Source organism: Carassius gibelio, chromosome B21 (genome assembly GCF_023724105.1).
Source record: "Carassius gibelio isolate Cgi1373 ecotype wild population from Czech Republic chromosome B21, carGib1.2-hapl.c, whole genome shotgun sequence".
In the NCBI taxonomy this organism is placed as follows: domain Eukaryota; kingdom Metazoa; phylum Chordata; class Actinopteri; order Cypriniformes; family Cyprinidae; genus Carassius; species Carassius gibelio.
In genome coordinates, this window is record NC_068416.1 from 15,206,384 (window position 1) to 15,227,269 (window position 20,886).

Below are 20,886 nucleotides of genomic sequence, written 5' to 3' on the forward strand. Positions count from 1 at the left end.
GAACACTGATCAAAATTTGAGATACCTCCCAGTTATTGGTGTTAATCTGGCACCTGGTGTCAATTTCCTTAATTATATGGCAAACCCTATAAAGCTGGCAGACTTCCTCCTAATTTCACTGAGACTGTAAGATGGTGGGCTGACTAAAACCCTGCGAAAGAAGTTTGTCAAGTCAAGTCTCCTTTATTGTCAATTCTTCCACATGTACAGTACATACATACAGAGAATGGAAATTGCGTTACCCTCAAACCCTTGGTGCATACAGATAACACTAACAGTAGAGCCTAAAAATCTAGATCAAATATAAAATATAAGAAACAACTATACAGTAAACAAGACATATAATAAAAATGTAAATAATGTTAAATAAAGCAGCGAAAGGCATATGGCAGATAGAGTGCAAACCAGTGAAGTGAACAAACAGTGCAGATAAAAAGATTTTTAGTGCAAAGAAGGCCAAAGGGATGACTCTTTCAGCCACTGCAAGAGAAGCAAGTCATTCTAAATCGAAGATTTCTCGAATATTGCAGGTATCGGTTTACAATGTCACTTATTCATTCAAATCAGTGAAATATGGAGGAAGTGTCAGGGTTTGAGGGATGTTTTCTGCAGCAGGAGTTGGGATTCTTATACCAAAATGGCAGGGTGAAAACAAATGTTTATCAGAACCTCCTTCTTCAGCATGCGGTACAGCTTCCCTGCAAGCATCTCCCATCAGCCTATAATTGCAATGCAAATGCAATTCTCCCGTCACACTGCAAAATGGGTAGAGCCGTTCCTTGAAGCTAAGAACGTTGTTTTCTCACAGTGTGAGAAACTGTTGATGTCCTGTAGCTGCAGATGTGCTTAAGTCATTCAAAGCAAGATCCTCTACACTACTAATTTCTGACAGCTGTAACCCTCCAAAAGTGTAGTTGTAATCTTCTTTTGTGTTACATTGGGTACTGTTCTATAATTTTGAACACAAAATAAAGGTTTTTGTCAAAATGCCTGGGATGTTTTGTCAAACACGTTAGTAGAACAGTGGTATACCTAGTCTGCCAGGTATTCTTCAAATGTTTCGTGTATATATTTGCATTTTGCAACATGGCAACTTTTTATGACTGCAAGATTCGTAACATTTAACCCTACAATTGCACCCTCAATAATCACCTTATGCAGTTTAGTGGAGTTTGTGCTTATGCAGCCAGTGTCAAGGGAGGTTTATGTAAGCACACTTGCCCTAGCTTACCAGTCTCCAGGCGTCTGCAACGGCCCAGGTGCTCTATTTAAAAACTGGTTTTTGCACACCCAACGCAACGGAATAACTGCTCACCAATCTAGTTCGAACAGGTCACGTTATTAAAATGTTAACGTGACAAAGAATGTTCAAATTGATTTGCACATACAACAACTCATGTCTCAAAGTTCATCCTTCTCATAAGAGTATCAAAGCACATTATGATCCTTCTCCAAATGGAATGCAGAACTTGCTAAACAACAACATATCGAATAACACTGAGGGAGATTAAAGTTTAATGAACTTAAGCCCATCCAGTGATCAAAATATAGTAAGGCTGCTAAACTGTCTCTTTTAATATGTAAAGAACACTTGACAGCCAATATAAGCATGTCTTTCTTCTTTGTCTCTGCTCAAACCCGTTATAAGCCAAACTGGTTCTCCGGCTCTCTGGAGAAACTTGTGTGCACACCATATAGCAGTATCAGGTACCTGCTGTTCTGAGATTAGGCTACAATACAAGCAAGCAAATAACAGCTAGGCTATTTTATTGGATATAATAATCCTATTCTATATGTAGGCTTATATGTCTAACTCTCAATTTTATATGTATCATTTAGCTATCCTACAAGTTAATGTTGTAAAATGTAGTTTTAAAGGCAGCTCGTGACAGTACACACGTCCTCCCCCATCAATCAATATGAAGGTCATGTTTAAATAGGAAGTTTACCGTGTGTTTGAGTTCTGCTCATGGTATTACCAGGAAGGCCGTTACTGTGAAGTGCAGTTGGTAACTGCTGGCTCGTTATTACGCATGCCCGCTGTTTGGGCGTGACAGTGTACCTGCTTTGCTCGTGGGCCGTGGCGCATCTCAGGTGTCGTGTTTTCCTCCACTGTGCTTCTTTAGTGCTGCTGTGAAGTTACGCGCGGGGTTGGTACCGACGCAGAACGCGTATTCTGGCATATTCAAATGAACCGAGGCGAAGTCCGAACGAAATAGGTTTACCTCGTAGTTTACTCAGATACAAAATGTTCTGTTTTTAAATGGCTTCATCTCGATAAGTTTTAACCCGTCGTGTAAATAACAGTAGGTGACACAATGAATGACATACACCTGCCATCCGATTCATGTATCAATGGTAAGAGTTTTTTTGTTGTCGTTTTCTTCAAAGACTACCATAACTTAACTTGCAATATGATTTTATTATGTGTTTGAGTGAATGTAATATGAAAACTGCTTTTGGTTGGTTATTTGTAATAGTTGCATGTTATAGTAGCTAGTTATTAGTTTCGACTCATCATTATGTTTTTTGGAAACGATATGAATGACATCATGTTTATTGACATGATAACATCTTTGTTTAAAGGACAAACAGTACTTTTTGTATGATGTCAGCCTCTCAGTTAATGACAGATAATTGTTTATGCCTGTACCTTTGGTTCCATTGTTCCCTATATATATATAAACTACAGTCATATCCAAAAGTTTTGGCAGGGACATACATTTTGTGTTTTGCAAAGTTTGCTTCAGTATTTGTAGATTATTTTTCCACATGTTTATATGGTATATATAAAAAAAGTATATCATAAGTTTTAAAGGCTTTTATTGGCAAAAAAAAAAAAAAGTCAATATTTACAGTGTTCACCCTTGTTCCTCATAACCTCTGCAATTTGCTCTGGCATGCTGGATATTAGCTTCTGGGCCAAATCCTGACTGATGGTGATCCATTCTTTCCAATTTGTGGGCTTCTGCTTGTCCACTTGCCTTCTGAAGACTGACCACAGGTTCTCCATGGTATTGAGATCCGGGGAGTTGCCTGGCCACAAATCCCAAATTTCAATGTAATGATCTTTGAGCCACTTCTTTAATCACTTTTGCTTTGTCACATGGAGCTCCATCATGATGGAAAATGCACTGATCATCACCAAACTGCTTATGGATCCTTGGAAGAAGTTGCTCTTGCAGGATGCAACCCTGCACATGGATGGTGTCAGGATACTTCACTGTTGGCACATCACATGACTCATGGTAGCGTTCACCTTTTCTTCTCTGAACAACCAAAAGGTGTCCCAAACAGTCGGAAGGGAGCTTCAGAGAAAATAACTTCTGCTGTCCAATCCTTGTGCTTCATGCAGAATTTCAGTCTGTCCTTGACATTTTTCTTGGACAGAAGTTGCTTCTTTGCTGCCCTTCTTGACACCAGGCTGATGTCAAAGTTTCGGCCAATAATCTAGAAACAAAGTGAATGAACACCACAACAGCTGAAGCAGCAAACTTTGCAAAACACAAAATGTATGTCACTGCCAAAACTTTTGACCATGAATGTATGTAAACTATCTTTAAAAGGTGATTTATAAATGTATGTGATTTAGAAATAAGATGGTGGCCATGAATTATGATTTATTAAAATTAAAATTAGTTGTATAGGTCTATATTAAGTTGTGCAGCTGTTGTCAGTTCTTTTTTTAAACTTACAAATTTCAAACCAAAATTCTGTAATAATTTATATAATATAATTTATATAATATATATATATATATATATATATATATATATATATATATATATATATATATATTAAAATGTTGAATAAAAAGTAACAAAATGGCAGTGAAGAGTTCTTTGCCCTTTCTTGCCATACTGTGATGAAATGCTGCGGTTTTAGCAATGTTGATTTAGCTGTTTCAACTGTTTTTTTTAAATGTTTCTTATAACAAAATAATTCATTTGAATAAGCAATTTTTTGAGCGCCATTATTTGTTTTGAACAATTTTGTTAGGTATTTTACTCCAAACAAATACTGTGGTAATGTAACCTATTGTTGTAACATGTTGTTCCTCTTTGTTCCTGTGATAAGGTTCAGTAATAAGGATCTTCTGTCCCACATCTGCCTCTGTTTGTGTGTTTGACACGGGTTTTGGAAACACGTCTTTTAGTGTAGACAACCTCAATAAAAACTCTACAGTCAACGCAGCAGCTCTCACCATCGACAAATGGAGCAACTACAATTTCTGGACAGGCTTGACGCTGGCCGTGCTCTCAGCTTTTCTTATAGGAGGAAGCATTATCCTGAAGAAGAAGGCGTTGCTGCGTTTGGCCAGTACTGGGGAGACGAGAGCAGGTCAGGTCATTTACATCAGTATTTACATAATACAGAGGCTTCACAAGTGCCATCAAATTCTGATGAAATAACCCTTATTAGATGTTTCTATTTCAGATTGTTGAGTGACTGACTGGTTTTGTGTATGAGGGTATTTAGATTTAATGATAATTATCTGACTTGACTGAAGTGTGAAATTGGTTGAAACTTGAAACCGGTTCCTTCTTTGTTTGTGCTTAGCTAATAATGACAGAATCAGCAGCAGCCGGCTCTGTTTTGTGTTCTTTAACAAACTGAATATGTGAAAATGCTTGTCTGTTTAGCTGAGGGAGGTCATGGGTACCTGAAGGACTGGCTGTGGTGGGGAGGCCTTTTGACAAGTAAGGTCAATGCAAAGCATCTGTCAGTCTTCTTTCTTTGATGCCTTTGACAGACTTGGATTATATCATGTTGTTTTTCACAGTGGGTGGTGGTGAAGTGGCAAATTTCACGGCGTACATGTTTGCTCCAGCCACAGTGGTGACCCCTTTAGGAGCTCTCAGTGTTCTTATCAGGTAAAGGCACCTCCCTTATTTACCCTCGCTCCACACAATGCTGTGTAAACTTTACACGTCTGTGAGTGAGAGGACTAGTATATTTTGAAATAGTTATGACTGTAATGTAAAACATCCTGAATTGCAATTCATTTTACGCAAATAAAGCACATTTTTATCCAAGCTATAGCCTCCTGAGACCCTGAGTCCTTAGTATTGGTTATTATATTTTAATGAATTTCTCTACATGCCACAGTTTTAAGTCTGGATGTGCTGCCCATATGAAACAAAAATATATTGCAATATATTGGAAAATATCATGTAATATATTAGGCATATATTCTTATATATATTTATATTATTCCAATATATTGCAATATATTAAAAGCGGAAATCATTTGTGTATTTTGCAATATATTATATAATATATGTATCATCAATATATTATTAAATGTATTAAAATATATTAAATATTAGAAAATAAAAAGGGAAAATAATATATTACAATATATCACAATATATTTTAAGAAATATATTGGTAAATATATTTTCCTTTCGTAAGGGTGTACAGAGCACATGCATGGCTTTCCAGAGACAGCAAATGTTTGGAAGTTTCACCATGACCACTCCTTGTTCTTTAAACATGGCTGACATTAACTAAGACTTTATTGTGCATTTTGGGAGACGCAACAAATGAATAGGGAAATAAATTATATTTCAATATTCCTATGAAATATTAGATGTTATTATGAAAATCTTGGCAATTATTACTCCCATTATTAGACTTATTTTTTCACTGCATGTTGCCCCAACAACATATTAATATGTAAATTCGATACAGTGTATAGATGCATTGTATATAATGGGAAAACCTTTACAATAAGAGGCATTCAATTCATCATGATATGATTATTATAAACATGTACCAAGAATATCTCCCGCACTGATCTCCACCTTTATCTGCTGAAGTCATGAGACCACAGATGAATCCCTTGAATGTCCGTTTCTCAGTACGAATGCATTGATTCTGTTTTTGGCATTTTGTGTGTTTTTTTTTTTTTATTGAATTTCTATTAGAACTAAATGGAAAGGTACTAATGTTAATGTTTATTTACTCTCTTCAGTGCAGTTCTGTCCTCCCACTTGTTTGGAGAAACAATGAATCTGCTTGGAAAAATTGGCTGCATGCTCAGCATACTCGGAAGCACTATAATGGTTATACATGCACCTGAAGAGGAAGAGGTGACAACGCTTACAGAAATGACAGAAAAACTGCTGGATCCTGGTTAGTGTTTAGATAACATCAGGTCTAGAACTGAAAACATGTTGTAATGGATACCAACAGCTTTTTCTGCTTCTCCTGAAGGTTTTCTGGTGTTTGCCAGCATCCTGCTGATCACTTGTTTGGTCCTGATCTTCTACGTCTCTCCTCGCTTTGGTCAAACCAATATATTAGTCTACATCAGCATCTGCTCACTGCTCGGATCGTTCACCGTGTCCTCGGTCAAGGGGCTCGGCATTGCGATCCGCACCATGTTCTCTGACCTTTCCGTGGTCGGTCACCCTCTCACTTGGATTCTTTTGCTGACCCTAATTGGATCCATTGTCATCCAGGTCAACTATCTGAATAAGTCGCTGGATACCTTCAATACGCTCTTGGTGTACCCCATCTACTACGTCTTCTTCACCACTGTAGTCCTGAGCACCTCCGTGATCCTCTTTAAAGAATGGGGAGCCATGTCAGGAGTGGATGTGGTGGGCACCATCGGGGGCTTCTTGGTTATTGTGATCGGGGTGAGCATGTTAAACCTCTTCAAAGACTTGAACGTGTGTTTTGAAGATCTAAGAAGCAACCTTTGTCAGCCAGAAAGACCGTTGAAGAGGGAGGACAAGCACATCCTGATAGAGAACATAGAGATCCTGCCGCCTATGAGAGAGGACGGGCCCAGAATCTTCGTCATCAGCTGAGATTGGATCAGATCTGATATACAGTTTAGATGAATCAATCTTAATGTTAATTGTTGATTTCACTGCTGAAGGCTGTGGTACTATCATGCAGTGATTTGGATTGGCTGCTGCTGAGTACCGTGATGACGCAGATATTCTTTTTTATTTTTTATATTATTTAGCTGTTTATCAAGATTTGAATGAACTTTTAGCAACCTCGGAAAATGTTTATAGACTGACACTGCATTAAACAAAACGTAACGCAGCGTAACTTCAAATTTTGCTACAGAGAACTGCCAATGAAGCATGTCATATACAAAAATAATAATAATTATTCTCATGGATGGAACTGGGTTTGTGACCTTGAAACAGACCAGTGAATCTAAAATATTTACATACATTTTGAATGGAAAATAAAGATTATAGGTTTCATATTTCACAGGAAATGTAGTGTTGTTTGTCTAGAAAATACTATCAGATGATTTACAGACATCCCACCCTCTGTGTCCCCCACCCCAATTTATGAGAATATATAATGTTTATAGTACATGAATTATATTATATTATATTATATTATATTATATTATATTATATTATATTATATTATATTATATTATATTATATTATATTATAGCCTGTTCATTTGTGTAAGCTGTGTACTGTCACATTTTTCTGGTAAATCAGAAGACAAGTGGTCATATTAAATAGAGTACTGTGCGAAAGTCTACTAGGCCACTAGTATTTTCACAAAGAAAACAAAAAAAGGCATTTATTTGTATGTTTTGCTGTAGTGTGTCAGTAGGAAATATCAGCCAGTGCTCCACACAGAGATCTGATCTCGTCATCATAAGTTTGTCTGGAATAACATGAAGAAACAGAACAAACTGAGACAGACTCAATCCTGAAGAACTGTGGCAATGTCTCCAAAACGCTTCAAGAAACCTGCAAAGTACTGTGCAAAGTTTTAGGCACTTGTGTAAAAATGCTGTAAAGTGACGATGCCTTCAAAAATAATGCCATAAGTAGATTTGATTAATTAATTTCTATTAACTTAACTAAATTAAACCAACATTTGGTGTGACCACACTGCGTTAAAAAAGCTTTTAGGTGCACTTGAACATTGTTTTTCACATAGCTTTGCAGGCAGGTTTCTTGAAGCGTTTTGGAGACATTTCCACAGTTCTTCTGGATTGAGTCTGTCTCAGTTTGTTCTGTTTCTTCATGTTGTTCCAGACAGACTGATGATGACGAGATCAGATCTAAGTGTGGAGCAATGGCTGCTGTCAGACTCCAAAACAATTGCAGGTGAAAATACTACTGGCCTAATACTTTTGCTTTTGCTCATACTGTACATATGAAACACATGTAAGTAAATGGAAGGTGTCTTGCCTGACCACTTGTGAACAGATCACCTAAACAGGCTTTTTTTTTTTGCAGGCATTAGGAAGCTGCAATCCATAAAGAGACTGTGATGCCTAAATTTACCAGATTTGCTGATTTATACATAATGCTTATTGACCAAACTAGATTCATGATTAGATTTGAATCTGTGCTGTCAGGATTCCACAGAAAGTTCAGCTACAGTCCTTTTGTGTGGGTTTATGTTTTTTTAATATTTGGTAATGCTTTTCACTTCTACCGTAAAGCAGTAGGCCCATCACATTCAGTGAAAGACTTTCCACAGATTTGGAAAACAAGCAATCTTTGAATGGAGGGCTATTTGAGTCTGTGTGGCCAGAGAAGTGTTCCTGTAAACCGGATAGCTCCAAACATCACGACAGACAAGACTGTATTTACCTTTTAAACCACTGACCAGAAGAGCACTGGGTCAAATGACTCTGTCAATAGAACTTGTAACCTGTGTGACAGTTTCTTTCGTGACATTTGTGTTCATCAGAAAAGATCAAAGTCTTTAGCCCAGTGATTTTTACATTTTATTAATTTATTATTATTATTATTAAGACCTCTCCACACAGTGATCAGTGTACAATGTTTGTATTTAATATTACAATACCATTTGATTGAGAAAACCGAGTCATATGAATAAAAGTAGCCTACAGTAGCGTGATAGAATTTAAAGTTTATCCAAAGTGTCATATATAAAGTTCCAAAGTAATCTATGCAGGATTTTTTTTATGCTCTAATATTTATTCAGATTTCCTACCTGAAATCTCCCATAGTTCATTGCAAGAACAGAAGCCCATAGTTCAAAATGGTCTTTTTCAATTGCACCAGCAGATGTCACACTCCACACACCACACACCACTCCAGCCATACAGCTCTCAAAACTGCCTAAACAATCCATTACAAATATTCCTCAGAGTTTTGCATAGGTGTGTTTTAAAGAGCTGTAATTCAAATGGACTTAAATCCTAAATGTTTAGAACACATTCACAACTTTTTTTTAATCAATTCACAATTACATTTAAACACTTGAAACAACTGTGTGTAATTTCAAAAATATTTAATATTAAGTAAAACTTTAAATATGAATGCCATTTAATATAATTCTATATTAAACTAAAATATTAGAATGACTTCATAATGTGCTGCTGAAAATTCAGCTTTGATATCACAGGAAAAAAAGTACATTTGAAATGATATATTTAAACAGAAAAAAAGTTATTTTAAATTGTATTATTATTTCACAATATTGCTGTTTTTACTGTATTTTTAGATACTTCTCAAAAACATTAAAGAAATGTTTGACCCATAATTTTAAATCATGATATATGATATTGGCATATTTGTTGTTGTTAAATTATTGTGACGCTTTATGGTTTTCAAACTTTAGTGGGAAGCCATAAGGTGTCATAAATCATTGCAACACCAGAAAACTTTATTTGTTTCTTTTGATTTAGCATCATTTGTTTGTAGATGCCACATGGTTTGGTATTTTATATCTAAATATATCCAATACATTCATGTGCAACTAAAAAATCCTTTTAGGGGCCACTCTATACGTTGAGTGAAATGTTAAATGAAATTGCATGGCCAGCAAACATGATTTTTGTTATGGATCAAGTTGTCCCATATCCCATCTGAAAACTGATCAAACACAACAACCAGTTTTCTGTAAGTCATTCCTCTCTGCTGTGACAGTGTGAGTGAAGTCATTTGATCCAGCTGCAGGACACTGGCCATTTCATTTATTAGGGACAACAGTATGACTGTGAGGTTAAATGGCCTCTATTGTTCTGTTGTGCTCTCCACTCACCCACACACACACACACACACACACAGCTGATGCGACTCTATCACTACATGCATGGTGCGTTTTGCTGGATCGTGGAATACAGGGAGGGAGATGGACAAAAAAAGTTGAAGTGAAAGATTCAGTCATCATTCCTTGTTATAACACTCCCACAGATCCATTCATCGTCAGCCAATCGGTGTTCAGCTAACAGGTACTGTGACAGATACCACACCTATGACAGGCACCAGCACGTGGAGGAAGAGACGAGAAGGTGGAGAATACATTCTAAGAGTACTGGTGTAAGGAAGACGGTCACCAATTACAAGGAGAACAAGAAAAGCAGGGACTGGTTCAAGAATTTGAAGGCAATTCATGTGGATGCTTTCGGAAAGGGCACAGAAACTTTAGATCTGCAAGGAAACAACAAGGACTCGCTGTCTGAGAAGAGGAGAGACGCAGAATAAAGAGTCTGGAGGATGGACACATGGCTGAATGTAGTCCAGAAGCTTCCGGCCCTGTATGTCTTGTGCTGTTCTGTAATCTTCAGGATCCTTCACAGGTTCCTGCAGACTGTGCCCAGACCCGGGACGGTGAAAGCGGACCCCTGGAGGACGTGGAAATGGAGAAACCTCTCAGTCTCACTCGTCCACTCACTGCTGACTGGCATATGGGCCGTCGCCTGGTCAGTTGTTGTTTTGCATTCATTCTCATAATATAAATATAATATATATTCAATACATATAAATATTGATCAATATTTTAACATATTATTGCATCATTTGAACATAATTTGAATTAATTTGTAAATTACAATTTTAATTAACTTTAACTTATTTTTTTGTAAGCATGAATTTATGATTTATGCTTAAAAATAAAGCTTTAGAATTTTACATGGTGTATTCTTCACAAATTTGAATATTTCATACAATTTAGAATTTCATAAACCATTTTTAACAATTGTTTTCTTTAGGATTTCGTCTTGTAAATGTGACAAATGTGTTACGTTATATTTTAAGGGTTTAACTATTTTTACAAACCAAAATCTTGAATAAGATATCTTGAGTACACATAGAGTCAAAGTATATTAGAGTTAAGTTTATATCTTGACAGCTTGTGTTTAAAGTTAGACGTTGCTATAGTTTGTAGTGTCTACCAATAAACGCACGTTACTAAATGTTCATGAACAGCACTTAAACTTCAGTTACAGATCTCTCAGTTTAGAAACTGGAAAAACATGCTAGACGGGAATGAATGAGAGAATGAGAGTGCAACTAACTAAAAAGAAACGACCCCATTGTAATTGACATATTATAAATCACTTCAGACCTCAAACCAAGCAAGAGTTTCACCATTGTGGGTGTTTTTTTGTTGATAATCAGTGGACTTTTCCACTGTGTTTTGTCAGTATTAAGTAAGCGCAGTATTATTTTGATGATCTGGATAATATGATCAACAGTCTGCATGAATCTATGTCCCGACAGCGTCATACAGCATCCTGTGATGGTGCATGAAATCCACTCCACCTACACCCCATCAGCATACATGCTAGTCGTCGTCTCATCTGGTCAGTAGTACAAAATGATGCAACTCGTGTCTTGTGGCTGTGTAGGAGCCCGTCCCGCCTCTGTGAAACCCTGGTCTCCTGATAAGAGTTTGAGCTGTTTGTGACTCAGGTCTTTGGAATGATGTTGTAGAAAAGAATTCACATCTTTTAAAGTTGTGTTTCTCTCAGACTTTGAATAGTTAAAGCTGGAGTTGTTTTAAATAAGCTACCATACCTTGCTTTTACATTTGCAAACATATTATTCATGTAGATGAGAAGCACTTGCATACTTTAACAGCATTAGGAATGTCAGCTTGAATCCACAAGATAAGAAAGTGACTGTGCATTTGAGAGTAGATGTATATGTATGTACAATATATATGTATTATACAATTTTTTTTGTCTTGTTAAAAAATTTCCGCATTATCTCCTTCAACAGGATACTTCATTCAGGATGCTGCTGACATTATCTTTAGTGGGTATGCCAAAGCATCTTGGGAGTTTTTACTTCACCATGTTATGGTAAGTCAATAGTTTATCACAAAAGGTTATGAAAAATGTTTTAAAAGGTTAGGTGAAGCCATAAAAAAATCTATTAGTCAGAACTGGATAATGTCAATCTTGTTCTCCATTAAAAACTTGAGATTCAGGACAAAGTTCTCAAGCAATAAAGTTATTGATTTATTAGACGGGGCTCAAGCGTAGTCCTGAAGTGAGGTGTTTGCACTGCTACAGTGATTGACTGCACGTTACCGTATTTTCCGGACTATAAGTCGCAATTTTTTCATTGTTTGGCTGGTCCTGCGACTTATAGTCAGGTGCGACTTATTTATCAAAATTAATTTGACATGAACGGAGAGATATGAACCAAGAGAAATGAACCAATAGAAACATTACCGTCTACAGCCGCGAGAGGGTGCTCTATGCTGCTCAGTGCTCCTGTAGTCTACACTGAAGACATAGAGCGCCCTCTCGCGGCTGTAGACGGTAATGTTTTCTATTGGTTACAGACAGAAACAATGATTTGTCATTCACTGGGAAATTTTTGGGTTATTTGACTTTTCATGTCATGTTTTAGACAAAAACATCCAAAATACACTTTTAAATGTTTATTTTCACTTTCGGCCCAGATTTTTCATTTCGGTGCATCTCTTATAAAAACAGATATCCAAAATCACTTTTAAATGAAAATACCCTTTTCACATTTCCAGGGTTCTCAGAAGTGAAAGTCATCATAGATTGGTAACCTTTTATAGTGGTAAACAGAAACTATAAGAATAGTTTCCACCATTTGCTCCAATAGCCAAAGAAAAAAAAAAAAACCATGATAGCACTTCGATGACTTTTACAAGAGAGGGAATAAATTGTTGAGAGATGGATTATGTTGGTCAGAAGAAAGTTATTGAATTATATGTCACTCTCTTATACTTTCATATATTAGAAACACTAAAAAGCTTTATGTAATTTCATCCCCAGATAAGAAAGTTTACTATTATAAATATGCTTTTTTTCCCCAATGAATATATATAAAACATTGCAAGATTTACAGTGTTACTAACTACATCCTCACAGTTAAAAGAATGAATTTTTTAAGTAATCAAACACACTGTGATGTATAGCAATAACTAGTAGTTGTTTTCAAGGGATAGTTCAACCAAAAATTAAAATTCTGTCATCAATTACTCACATTCATGTCATTCCAAACCTGGAAGACCTTTGTTCATCTTCAGAACACAAATAAAGATATTTTTGATGAAATCGGAGGGCTTTCAGAACAATGTTGTTGCTGTCTATGGAGGGTCAGAAAGCTCTCGGATTTCATCAAAAATATCTTAATTTGTGTTCTGAAGATGAACAAAAGTCTTATGGGTTTGGAACAACATGAGGATGAGTAATTAATGACAGAACATTCATTGTTTGTGTAAACTATCCCTGGCTCTCCAAATCTCTGTTCTGTTTTCCTGTAGGTGATCTGGTGTTTCCTGTATGCTGTGTTCACTCATCAGTATGTGGCAGGCGCAGTGGTGGCTTTGTTTGTGGAGGTGAACAGTGTGTTCCTACACACTCGTTTATTGCTCAAACTGGCTAAGGTGGCCCAGAACTCTTTCATCTACACCGTCAACAAACTGCTCAATGTGGTGACCTACGTGACCTTCCGGCTCGGAGCACAGTTTTACCTCACCTGGTACCTCATACACCACTACTCGACGTTGGATCATGCCCTCTACTTCCTGATAACCATGATGCTCATGAACATCATGATTCTCATCTATTTCTACCGCCTCCTCCGAACCGACTTCTTCAGCAAGGGGCGTTCTCGCAGTAGTGCTCGTAAATTTGCTGAGGACTAAACCATCAGAGGCTGATGTCACTCGGTCCTAAACCAAAGACTGCATTCAAGTGACTGTTAACACAACGTTTATCTAGAAAATGCCTGTACAGAATGAGCAAACCTCACCTGAGAGAGTCTGATGTGAATCAGAGACATTTTAAAAAGTTTTCACTTATTAGAATAAATCTTCAACTCTTCCAAAATTTTTTACAAGGGTTAAGCCAGTCATTTAAGGATCTGTTAGCACAGATGGGTTTTACACTGCAATAAGTGATTTTCATGGGAAGTGTCTATGTTCCAGTTCAAATATCAAGACATTTTTACATTAAGAAACATTTACTTAAGCAAAAACATGACCTTACTTTAAAATGAAAATGTACAAAGATTTACTCACCTTTTGGTTATCCAGGATGTAGATACATTTGTTCCTTCATTGGAACATATTTGGAGAAATGTAGCATTACCTTTCATTCATGAATCCTCTTCAGTGAATGGGTGCCAACAGACAGCAGAATAAGAGTTTTCAGCTGATAAAAACATCAGAATATTCTGCCAGTAATCCATACGACTCCAATCTATTAATTAATGTCTTGTGAAGCAAAAAGGCTGCGTTTGTAAGAAACATCCATCAAGGCATTTTAAACTGTTCCTTCTGCCCAAAATACAAGCCCTCTATCCATAATAATGCTTCCTCCAAATAAAAAGACATTCTCATTGTCCTCTCACATCAAAATCCACTGACAAATTTGTTTAGAACAGTTTTGGATTGTTTTCACAATTGTTGATCTGTGCATATTTCGCTCCTGATTCACACAAAATGACTTGTTGACCGGAGAAAGCAATGATAGAGGATTTGCATTGAAGCCAGAAGCATCAAGTTGAAATTAAAAAATTGACTTGATGAATTTACTACAATCACAATTCTCTCCAAATCTGTTTCGTTGACAGTACAAACTCATTTATATCTTGGATATCCTAAGTAGATTTGAGCTAATTTGCATTTTTCCGTTAACTATTCCTTTTAATATTGTTAAATCTGTTTTTCTCAAAAAATAAAGAAAAACAAATCTAATTTAATCAAAGTAAAAACAGAAAACAATTTTGCCAGTGGGATTAGTTCATATCACCATTGGCAGATATTTTTTCACAAAAAAAACATTTGAAATATGTAACTAGTGAAATTTGCTTTTACCTGTATATCAATAATTTTTCAGTCATTAATAATGGAAAACAACATTTAACTATACCAGTGATCCTCAAATCTGGCTCGCGAGATCCACTTTCCTGCGAAGTTTAGCTCTAACCCTAATCAAACACGCATGGGTTTGCTAATCATTGTCTTCAGGATCATTAGAAAATCACAGGCAGGTGTGTTTAATTGGAGTCGGAACTAAACTCTGCAGGAAACTGGATCTCGCGAGCCAGATTTGAGGATCACTAAACTATACTAAGCAGGGGTGATGTTGAACCCATATAGGAAGCAGTGTAGTAAATTGACATCTAGGAAATGACACCTTTTGTGATGTAAAACCATGTCAATGACTTATTATATGAAACATTTTCCCAAAAAATAGTGACTACACATAAAGTGTGTCAGATTATACTATTAAGAAATTAAATCAAGCTTTGCATCCAAATACAGAAACTACATCGGCCTCATACATTTCTATTTCAGCCTCATCAACAGATATGCAACCTTCAAAGACAATTCAATTACTTGTCTTAATGTGTTAGACGTGATGCTGCTTCAGCAACACATCTACCTCAGTACTGCAACACTTCATTAATTCCCTGAAACCAGTGGTACAAGATTTAGTTCACTGAAAGGATGTACATTAGCTTTTTTTTATTTTTAATAAAAGTTTAACATGTGAAAAGGTTAATACTGCTTTATTAAACGAGAATATTAATTATTTCCTGGCCTTTTATGACTATTTACAGGATAATGCCATGTCCAATAAGACTTTGTTATAGGGAGTCTTCTACCTTTTTCAGACTGAGAATCCCTTTGTGGAGAATGAACTGCTTTAAGTCTAACCTATAATATATATTTGTTATATTTATTATGGTATTCATACAGAGCCTGGTATAACAAAATTGAGCAAGCTTAGCTTTGGCTCACATTAATAATGCATTTTATTTAACATGTTTCAGTTTGAGATTTTCAGTTTTCATTTCACCTGTAAAAAATGTAACAATTTGTTTAATTACAATTATTCAGAAATACTGAATAATACACATCTGCTGTGATTAAAATTTTAATATTAATTTGCTTTGCTCTGGTTTACTTTTAGTGTCCGTACAACTTGAACACTTTTGGGTGTGAAAAAAAAACTACGCTTAACCAAACTCATATTCTCAAACCTTATTTTAATTTCTAGAAATGTAAACAAATAAAGCCACAAGAACAAAAACTGTTTTTACAAACATTTATTCTTCTGTACATCTGACCAAGAGCACTTCAGATGATGCCGATCTGTAAGAAAAAGAGAAGACAATCAGCACAGGTCAAAGCACAAATGATTTACAAAAAAGAAATTACAAATCTCTGGTTCTTTTGAATGCACAATTCAGGCAGAAGCATAGTTTACATTTGCAGAGGTTGAAAATTCCCTCAGCCTCCAATCTAGCTTCATGAATCTGACAATCTATAAATCAATCAATAAATCTATTGTTTATACAAATATGAACATACTCAGGTGTGTTTGATTAGGGTTGGAGCTAAACTCAAGGTCCCTGATGTACATTCACTAATTTACCTTGTTTGCAACATCCAAGGCATCGTAATCTGGTGCGAGACGAACGTATGCCTTCTTTTCACCATCAGGCCTGCAGGGAGCAATAAATAAAGTATTCAGAAAGCATCATAAATCTGACCATGCTTTTCCTCTGTATAAGTGGTTCCTTTGAGAACACTGCATTTGAGAATAATTAGTCTTTTTATTGTTAATCCATATTTGAAGGTTTCTTAGATATTTCTATTGCAATCGACAACTGCTTGTTTATAAACTAAGACAAGCTGCAAGAACTTCAATTAAAAACTATTACTATTTGTTTGTAATACTACTTGTATGCATCTAGATTGTTCTGAAGCATTTTGATGTAGATTGTTTTAAATATTCATAATATAATCATTTAAGTGTTGAATAAACCAAGTTCTACCTGATCAGTGTGTTGACTTTGGCCACATCGATGTCGTACAGTTTCTTGACGGCGTGTTTAATCTGATGCTTGTTAGCCTTGACGTCAACGATGAAGACCAGAGTGTTGTTGTCCTCAATCTTCTTCATGGCTGACTCCGTGGTCAGAGGGAACTTGATGATGGCATAATGGTCCAGCCTGACAGAGCCAGAGAGAGAGATATTGATTTGAAATTCAGGCATGTTCCGTAAAAACTATAATTATATTTATGTTATTTAGCCTCAACCATATGTCAATGGTGAAATGGGGATGCATCAGTGTAAAAAAAAATAAATAAAAAAAACTTAATCAGATCATTTCATACTTCAAAATGTCTGCTTTCAAGACTACCGGACATTTGTAGACCATAATGCAACTTAAGTTTAAGCAATGCACACTAGATTTTAGAGTTAATAATGCATTAAAGAGTCTCACTTGTTTCTGCGTGGAGCGCTCTTCCTGGGGTACTTGGGCTGCCTCCTCAGACGCAGGGTCTTGGGCCGGTGGAAGGTCGGGGTGGTCCTGATCTTCTTCTTCCTCTGGCTGTGGACACCCTTCAGCACAGCCTTCTTGGCTTTAAGGGCCTTGGACTTGGCCTCAGTCTTGGCCGGTACAGCTGTTGACAAAATTATGACCATACAATATTAAACCAAAATCAGACTATGAGACATACAATGAATTAATATAAAGTTGTCCGTTTTCATGTCCCTTATAAGCATTCAATTGCGTTATGATAAAATAAGAGACTTTCACAATAAGATACTTTTTACGTCATTTGTACTTCGATATTAACGTGTTTACATTCAGACAGCAGCTATTAAACGCACAAATGTTCACAAATATAAAAACAACGTTGCTTTAAGGGGCTTATTTACAGACCATTTTATTCTCTAATCTGACTTGTAATGAATGAGAAATAGATGAATATGGGTAGCCACGTGTGTGTGACTAGCTAACGAAGAGAAGCTATCGAGTTGTCATTTACTTATATTTTACTCTGTACAATCCACATAGAACGTAAACAACCAGTTTATAAGAACTGGCTAAAGGATTTAAAACTTGGGAGAGTCTGATATAATGAGACTGAGGGGATGCAGCTCAATTATATTAGCTTGCTAGCCGCGGTTGTGACGAAGGACTTCTCAATCCGGCACTTCTTGCATTATAAACAATGTTATTTCACTCCAGACGCATAATTAAACACTTAGAGAGAAACATACATACATCTACTACAATTAAGTGAAAATGTAGCGGTTTTTAATCACAATAAACCTTATTTTTATAACATAAAATCTATAAACCTGACGCACCTTCCTTCTTCGCCTTCGGGGCCATGTTGGGAAAGGAAGAATCAGAGGGGTTTCCTTCAGTATATCGCAGGGGTTCACGTTAATTCACGCAGTCATCGCGAGAACACCACTAGGCATTCTGGGTTGTGTAGTTCACTTAAGACATTAAGACATTAAAGCTTGAGACCGGAGTTTGTGTTGAGCACAGTCACGCGGTGAGAGGGAAAAGTAACTATCATACGATAACTTCAAAAAATGTGTCGACTAAATAAAGTTACTGTCAAGTCTAAAACAGGCTCCTTGTAGAATGTAAAAAAGACGTCTTCCTTTTAAGATAAATTGTATTTAATTTCTTTCAAAATAAAAAATAATTTTCCATTAATGTCAATGTTACTTAGTGTTTTTAATTTTATGTATGTTCATCATTGTTTTTATTATTTTTTTCTCTCTTACATTTTTATTAATCAGCGGACAGAATGATTGGGTATTTGCAGCTGTATTGGCGTGGTCTTGTTAAAGCTCTCACAAAATCAGCTCTCTACCCCCTGTGAAAGGAGACAGGATCATCTGTGAACTTCCTTTGGTAAAACTTTTATTCTTTTTACATTTTAATTAGTTATTCGTTTTGTCCACTCCCAAGCTGTTTTGTTGCTCAAAACTCATTCATCGACTGGACAAGATTATTATGTAAAAAATCTTACTTTTTTATTTTTCTTGTCATTTTTTAAGGTCTTACCTAACACATTTCTATTGGGCTATTATTCAGTACTTTATGAGGGATGCTGTTAAAGAGGCATGTCAAGGACAGAAAACAGTGAAAGTTACTCTTTTTCTCTCTTTTAATTTATCCTCACTTCAGATCTAATTGTGCTTTACATAAAACATACATTTTAACATAACATCCCAACTATACCTGTGAATAAAAAGGTTGAATGATGTATTAATATTTCTGTCCTCGAGATTCTGCAAAGACACATTTGACAGGACATGAAAGGTGACTATTGGAGTGGATTTAGAGATGGAGAGATTTCAGGGTGCCCTTCAGTTTGCAGTTGTGAGTTTCGTGTATTACTTTACCAGTCATTCATATGGCTGCATCCTTCGATCACAGATCTCTGTCTCTCTCTGCAGGTGGGACACAGCAGGTCAGGAAAGATTCAGATGTGTTGCATCCACATACTACAGCTCAAGGGAGCTCAAGGTAATAAAACAGACTACATTAAGCATACCCTTGCTGTGGGATTGTGTAAAACCAATGTTATCTTTTGTCTTCCAGCCGTCATTGTTGTGTTTGACCTGAGCAATTATAACTCTTTGGATCATGCAAGGTACAGTACGTACCACTTGTTTGGTTTCAAACACAGTTTGAATAATCACAAATCAAGTCCGTCTCTGTTTATTCAGAGTGGCTTAAGGATGCCATGAGAGACAATGACCCTTCTAGCGTTCTCCTCTTCCTCGTGGGAACCAAGAAGGATCTTAGTGTGAGTTAATTTCAGTTGATCTCTTCAAAGAATTAAAAAATCCTGACAATCCCCAGTCTAGCTGAATCTTTCTCTCCCATAGCACCCGATCAGTTGGCCCAAATGGAGCACGAGTGCCATTCGACTCTTTGAGGAGATCAGAGCAGAGTATTGGGCCGTGTCTGCACTGTCAGGGAGAGAAACATGTCTAAAAGACTTTAGACAGCAGCTGTTTTGATTGCAATCAAGCTATTTTGTGTGTCTAAGCTGATGTCAGAAATAAAATCTGGATGTTTTCATAAATACTTTAGTCACATAAGAAAATTCAGTAAGAACAGTATTATTGTGAGTTATCATGATTCATTATATTAATTATTTTATTCAGCAAGCATGAATTAAATTGATCAAAAGTGACAGTAAATATCTTTATGTGTTACAAAATGTTTCTATTCAGAATAAATGTTTTTTTTTCTATTTTTCAAAGAATCCAGACAATAAATTACAGTTTTTACCAACATATTAGGAACCATTATTAGTAGAGCACCGTATCAGCACAGAGAAGAATCATGTGACACCGACGACTGAAAATTCAGTTTTGGCATCACAGGAATAAATTATAATTTATCCTAATAATTATAATTTCAAATAGCAATAGGAATGTTCAGAATCCAGACTTTGGGATGATGTCCCATAATGCCCTGACACACATATTTGAGCGGATGAAAAATAGAACACAAACAGAGGACTTGGCCAGTGAGATGAGAATCATAATTAAAAGTGTATTAATAAATCCATGATATAGTTCTATGTGTTTACCTAGATTTGAATTGGAAAGCGTTTTTCTTTATCAACATTGTATTACTTGTTTATTATATGGAAGCATATCGGTAGCAATATTCAATTTGTAAAGTAACATGCAAAATGACAATGCCTTATTATGTGGACACACTGCAATTGAGTTTTTCATGGACCATCAAATTACCAGGATCAAGTGAGTGACATTTTATCCAAAAATATGTGAATTTATGTCCCAAGCAGTAACAAAGAAGGTTAAATCTGTCTATAAATACTTGGTGTCATTAC

At 36.1% G+C, this 20,886-nt stretch overlaps 3 protein-coding genes and 1 long non-coding RNA gene across 6 annotated transcripts; 3 read left to right on the plus strand and 1 right to left on the minus strand.

Moving 5' to 3' along the window:
- The first annotated feature begins 1,971 nt into the window (after nt 1–1,971).
- On the plus strand, nt 1,972–7,239 carry LOC127985342 (magnesium transporter NIPA2). The gene is made up of 6 exons (XM_052587322.1): nt 1,972–2,358; nt 4,078–4,341; nt 4,644–4,700; nt 4,784–4,874; nt 5,978–6,138; nt 6,220–7,239. The coding sequence occupies exons 1-6, from the start codon at nt 2,319–2,321 to the stop codon at nt 6,819–6,821; spliced, it is 1,215 nt and encodes a 404-aa protein (XP_052443282.1). The 5' UTR covers nt 1,972–2,318; the 3' UTR covers nt 6,822–7,239.
- A 119-nt stretch (nt 7,240–7,358) lies between these two features.
- Nucleotides 7,359–16,139, plus strand: LOC127985344 (TLC domain-containing protein 1-like). The gene is made up of 4 exons (XM_052587323.1): nt 7,359–10,678; nt 11,478–11,560; nt 11,979–12,061; nt 13,507–16,139. Exons 1-4 carry the CDS (start codon nt 10,473–10,475, stop codon nt 13,888–13,890), a joined length of 756 nt encoding a protein of 251 aa, XP_052443283.1. The 5' UTR covers nt 7,359–10,472; the 3' UTR covers nt 13,891–16,139.
- Nucleotides 16,140–16,286: 147 nt separating this feature from the next.
- LOC127985347 (60S ribosomal protein L23a) lies at nt 16,287–18,495 on the minus strand. Its single transcript, XM_052587327.1, has 5 exons — nt 18,362–18,495; nt 17,487–17,667; nt 17,034–17,210; nt 16,631–16,700; nt 16,287–16,347 (listed from the first exon to the last, which is right to left on the minus strand). Exons 1-5 carry the CDS (start codon nt 18,384–18,386, stop codon nt 16,333–16,335), a joined length of 468 nt encoding a protein of 155 aa, XP_052443287.1. The 5' UTR covers nt 18,387–18,495; the 3' UTR covers nt 16,287–16,332.
- A 312-nt stretch (nt 18,496–18,807) lies between these two features.
- Nucleotides 18,808–20,307, plus strand: LOC127985348 (uncharacterized). Of its 3 annotated transcripts, none has more exons than XR_008160642.1 (6): nt 18,808–18,923; nt 19,070–19,394; nt 19,472–19,541; nt 19,617–19,668; nt 19,745–19,824; nt 19,907–20,307. It is a non-coding gene; the product is annotated as an uncharacterized LOC127985348 (long non-coding RNA). The 3 variants fall into 3 exon arrangements; XR_008160640.1 differs by having other exon boundaries at nt 18,826–18,923; nt 19,301–19,394; nt 19,907–20,305; XR_008160641.1 differs by lacking the exons at nt 18,808–18,923; nt 19,070–19,394 and having other exon boundaries at nt 19,428–19,541; nt 19,907–20,300.
- The last annotated feature ends 579 nt before the right edge of the window (nt 20,308–20,886 follow it).

Bases quoted from the DNA above. Each gene is read 5' to 3' on its own strand.
- LOC127985344 (XM_052587323.1), top strand. From the start codon at position 10,473: ATGGACACATGGCTGAATGTAGTCCAGAAGCTTCCGGCCCTGTATGTC. The intron at 10,679-11,477 runs GTCAGTTGTTGT...ATGTCCCGACAG, and splicing joins GGCATATGGGCCGTCGCCTG to CGTCATACAGCATCCTGTGA. The intron at 12,062-13,506 runs GTAAGTCAATAG...GTTTTCCTGTAG, and splicing joins TTTTACTTCACCATGTTATG to GTGATCTGGTGTTTCCTGTA.
- LOC127985342 (XM_052587322.1), top strand. From the start codon at position 2,319: ATGAATGACATACACCTGCCATCCGATTCATGTATCAATG. The intron at 2,359-4,077 runs GTAAGAGTTTTT...TCCTGTGATAAG, and splicing joins ATCCGATTCATGTATCAATG to GTTCAGTAATAAGGATCTTC. The intron at 4,342-4,643 runs GTCAGGTCATTT...TTGTCTGTTTAG, and splicing joins TACTGGGGAGACGAGAGCAG to CTGAGGGAGGTCATGGGTAC.
- LOC127985347 (XM_052587327.1), bottom strand. From the start codon at position 18,386: ATGGCCCCGAAGGCGAAGAAGGAAG. The intron at 17,211-17,486 runs GTGAGACTCTTT...TGGCTCTGTCAG, and splicing joins AGCGCTCCACGCAGAAACAA to GCTGGACCATTATGCCATCA. The intron at 16,701-17,033 runs GTAGAACTTGGT...TGCTCCCTGCAG, and splicing joins AAAGTCAACACACTGATCAG to GCCTGATGGTGAAAAGAAGG.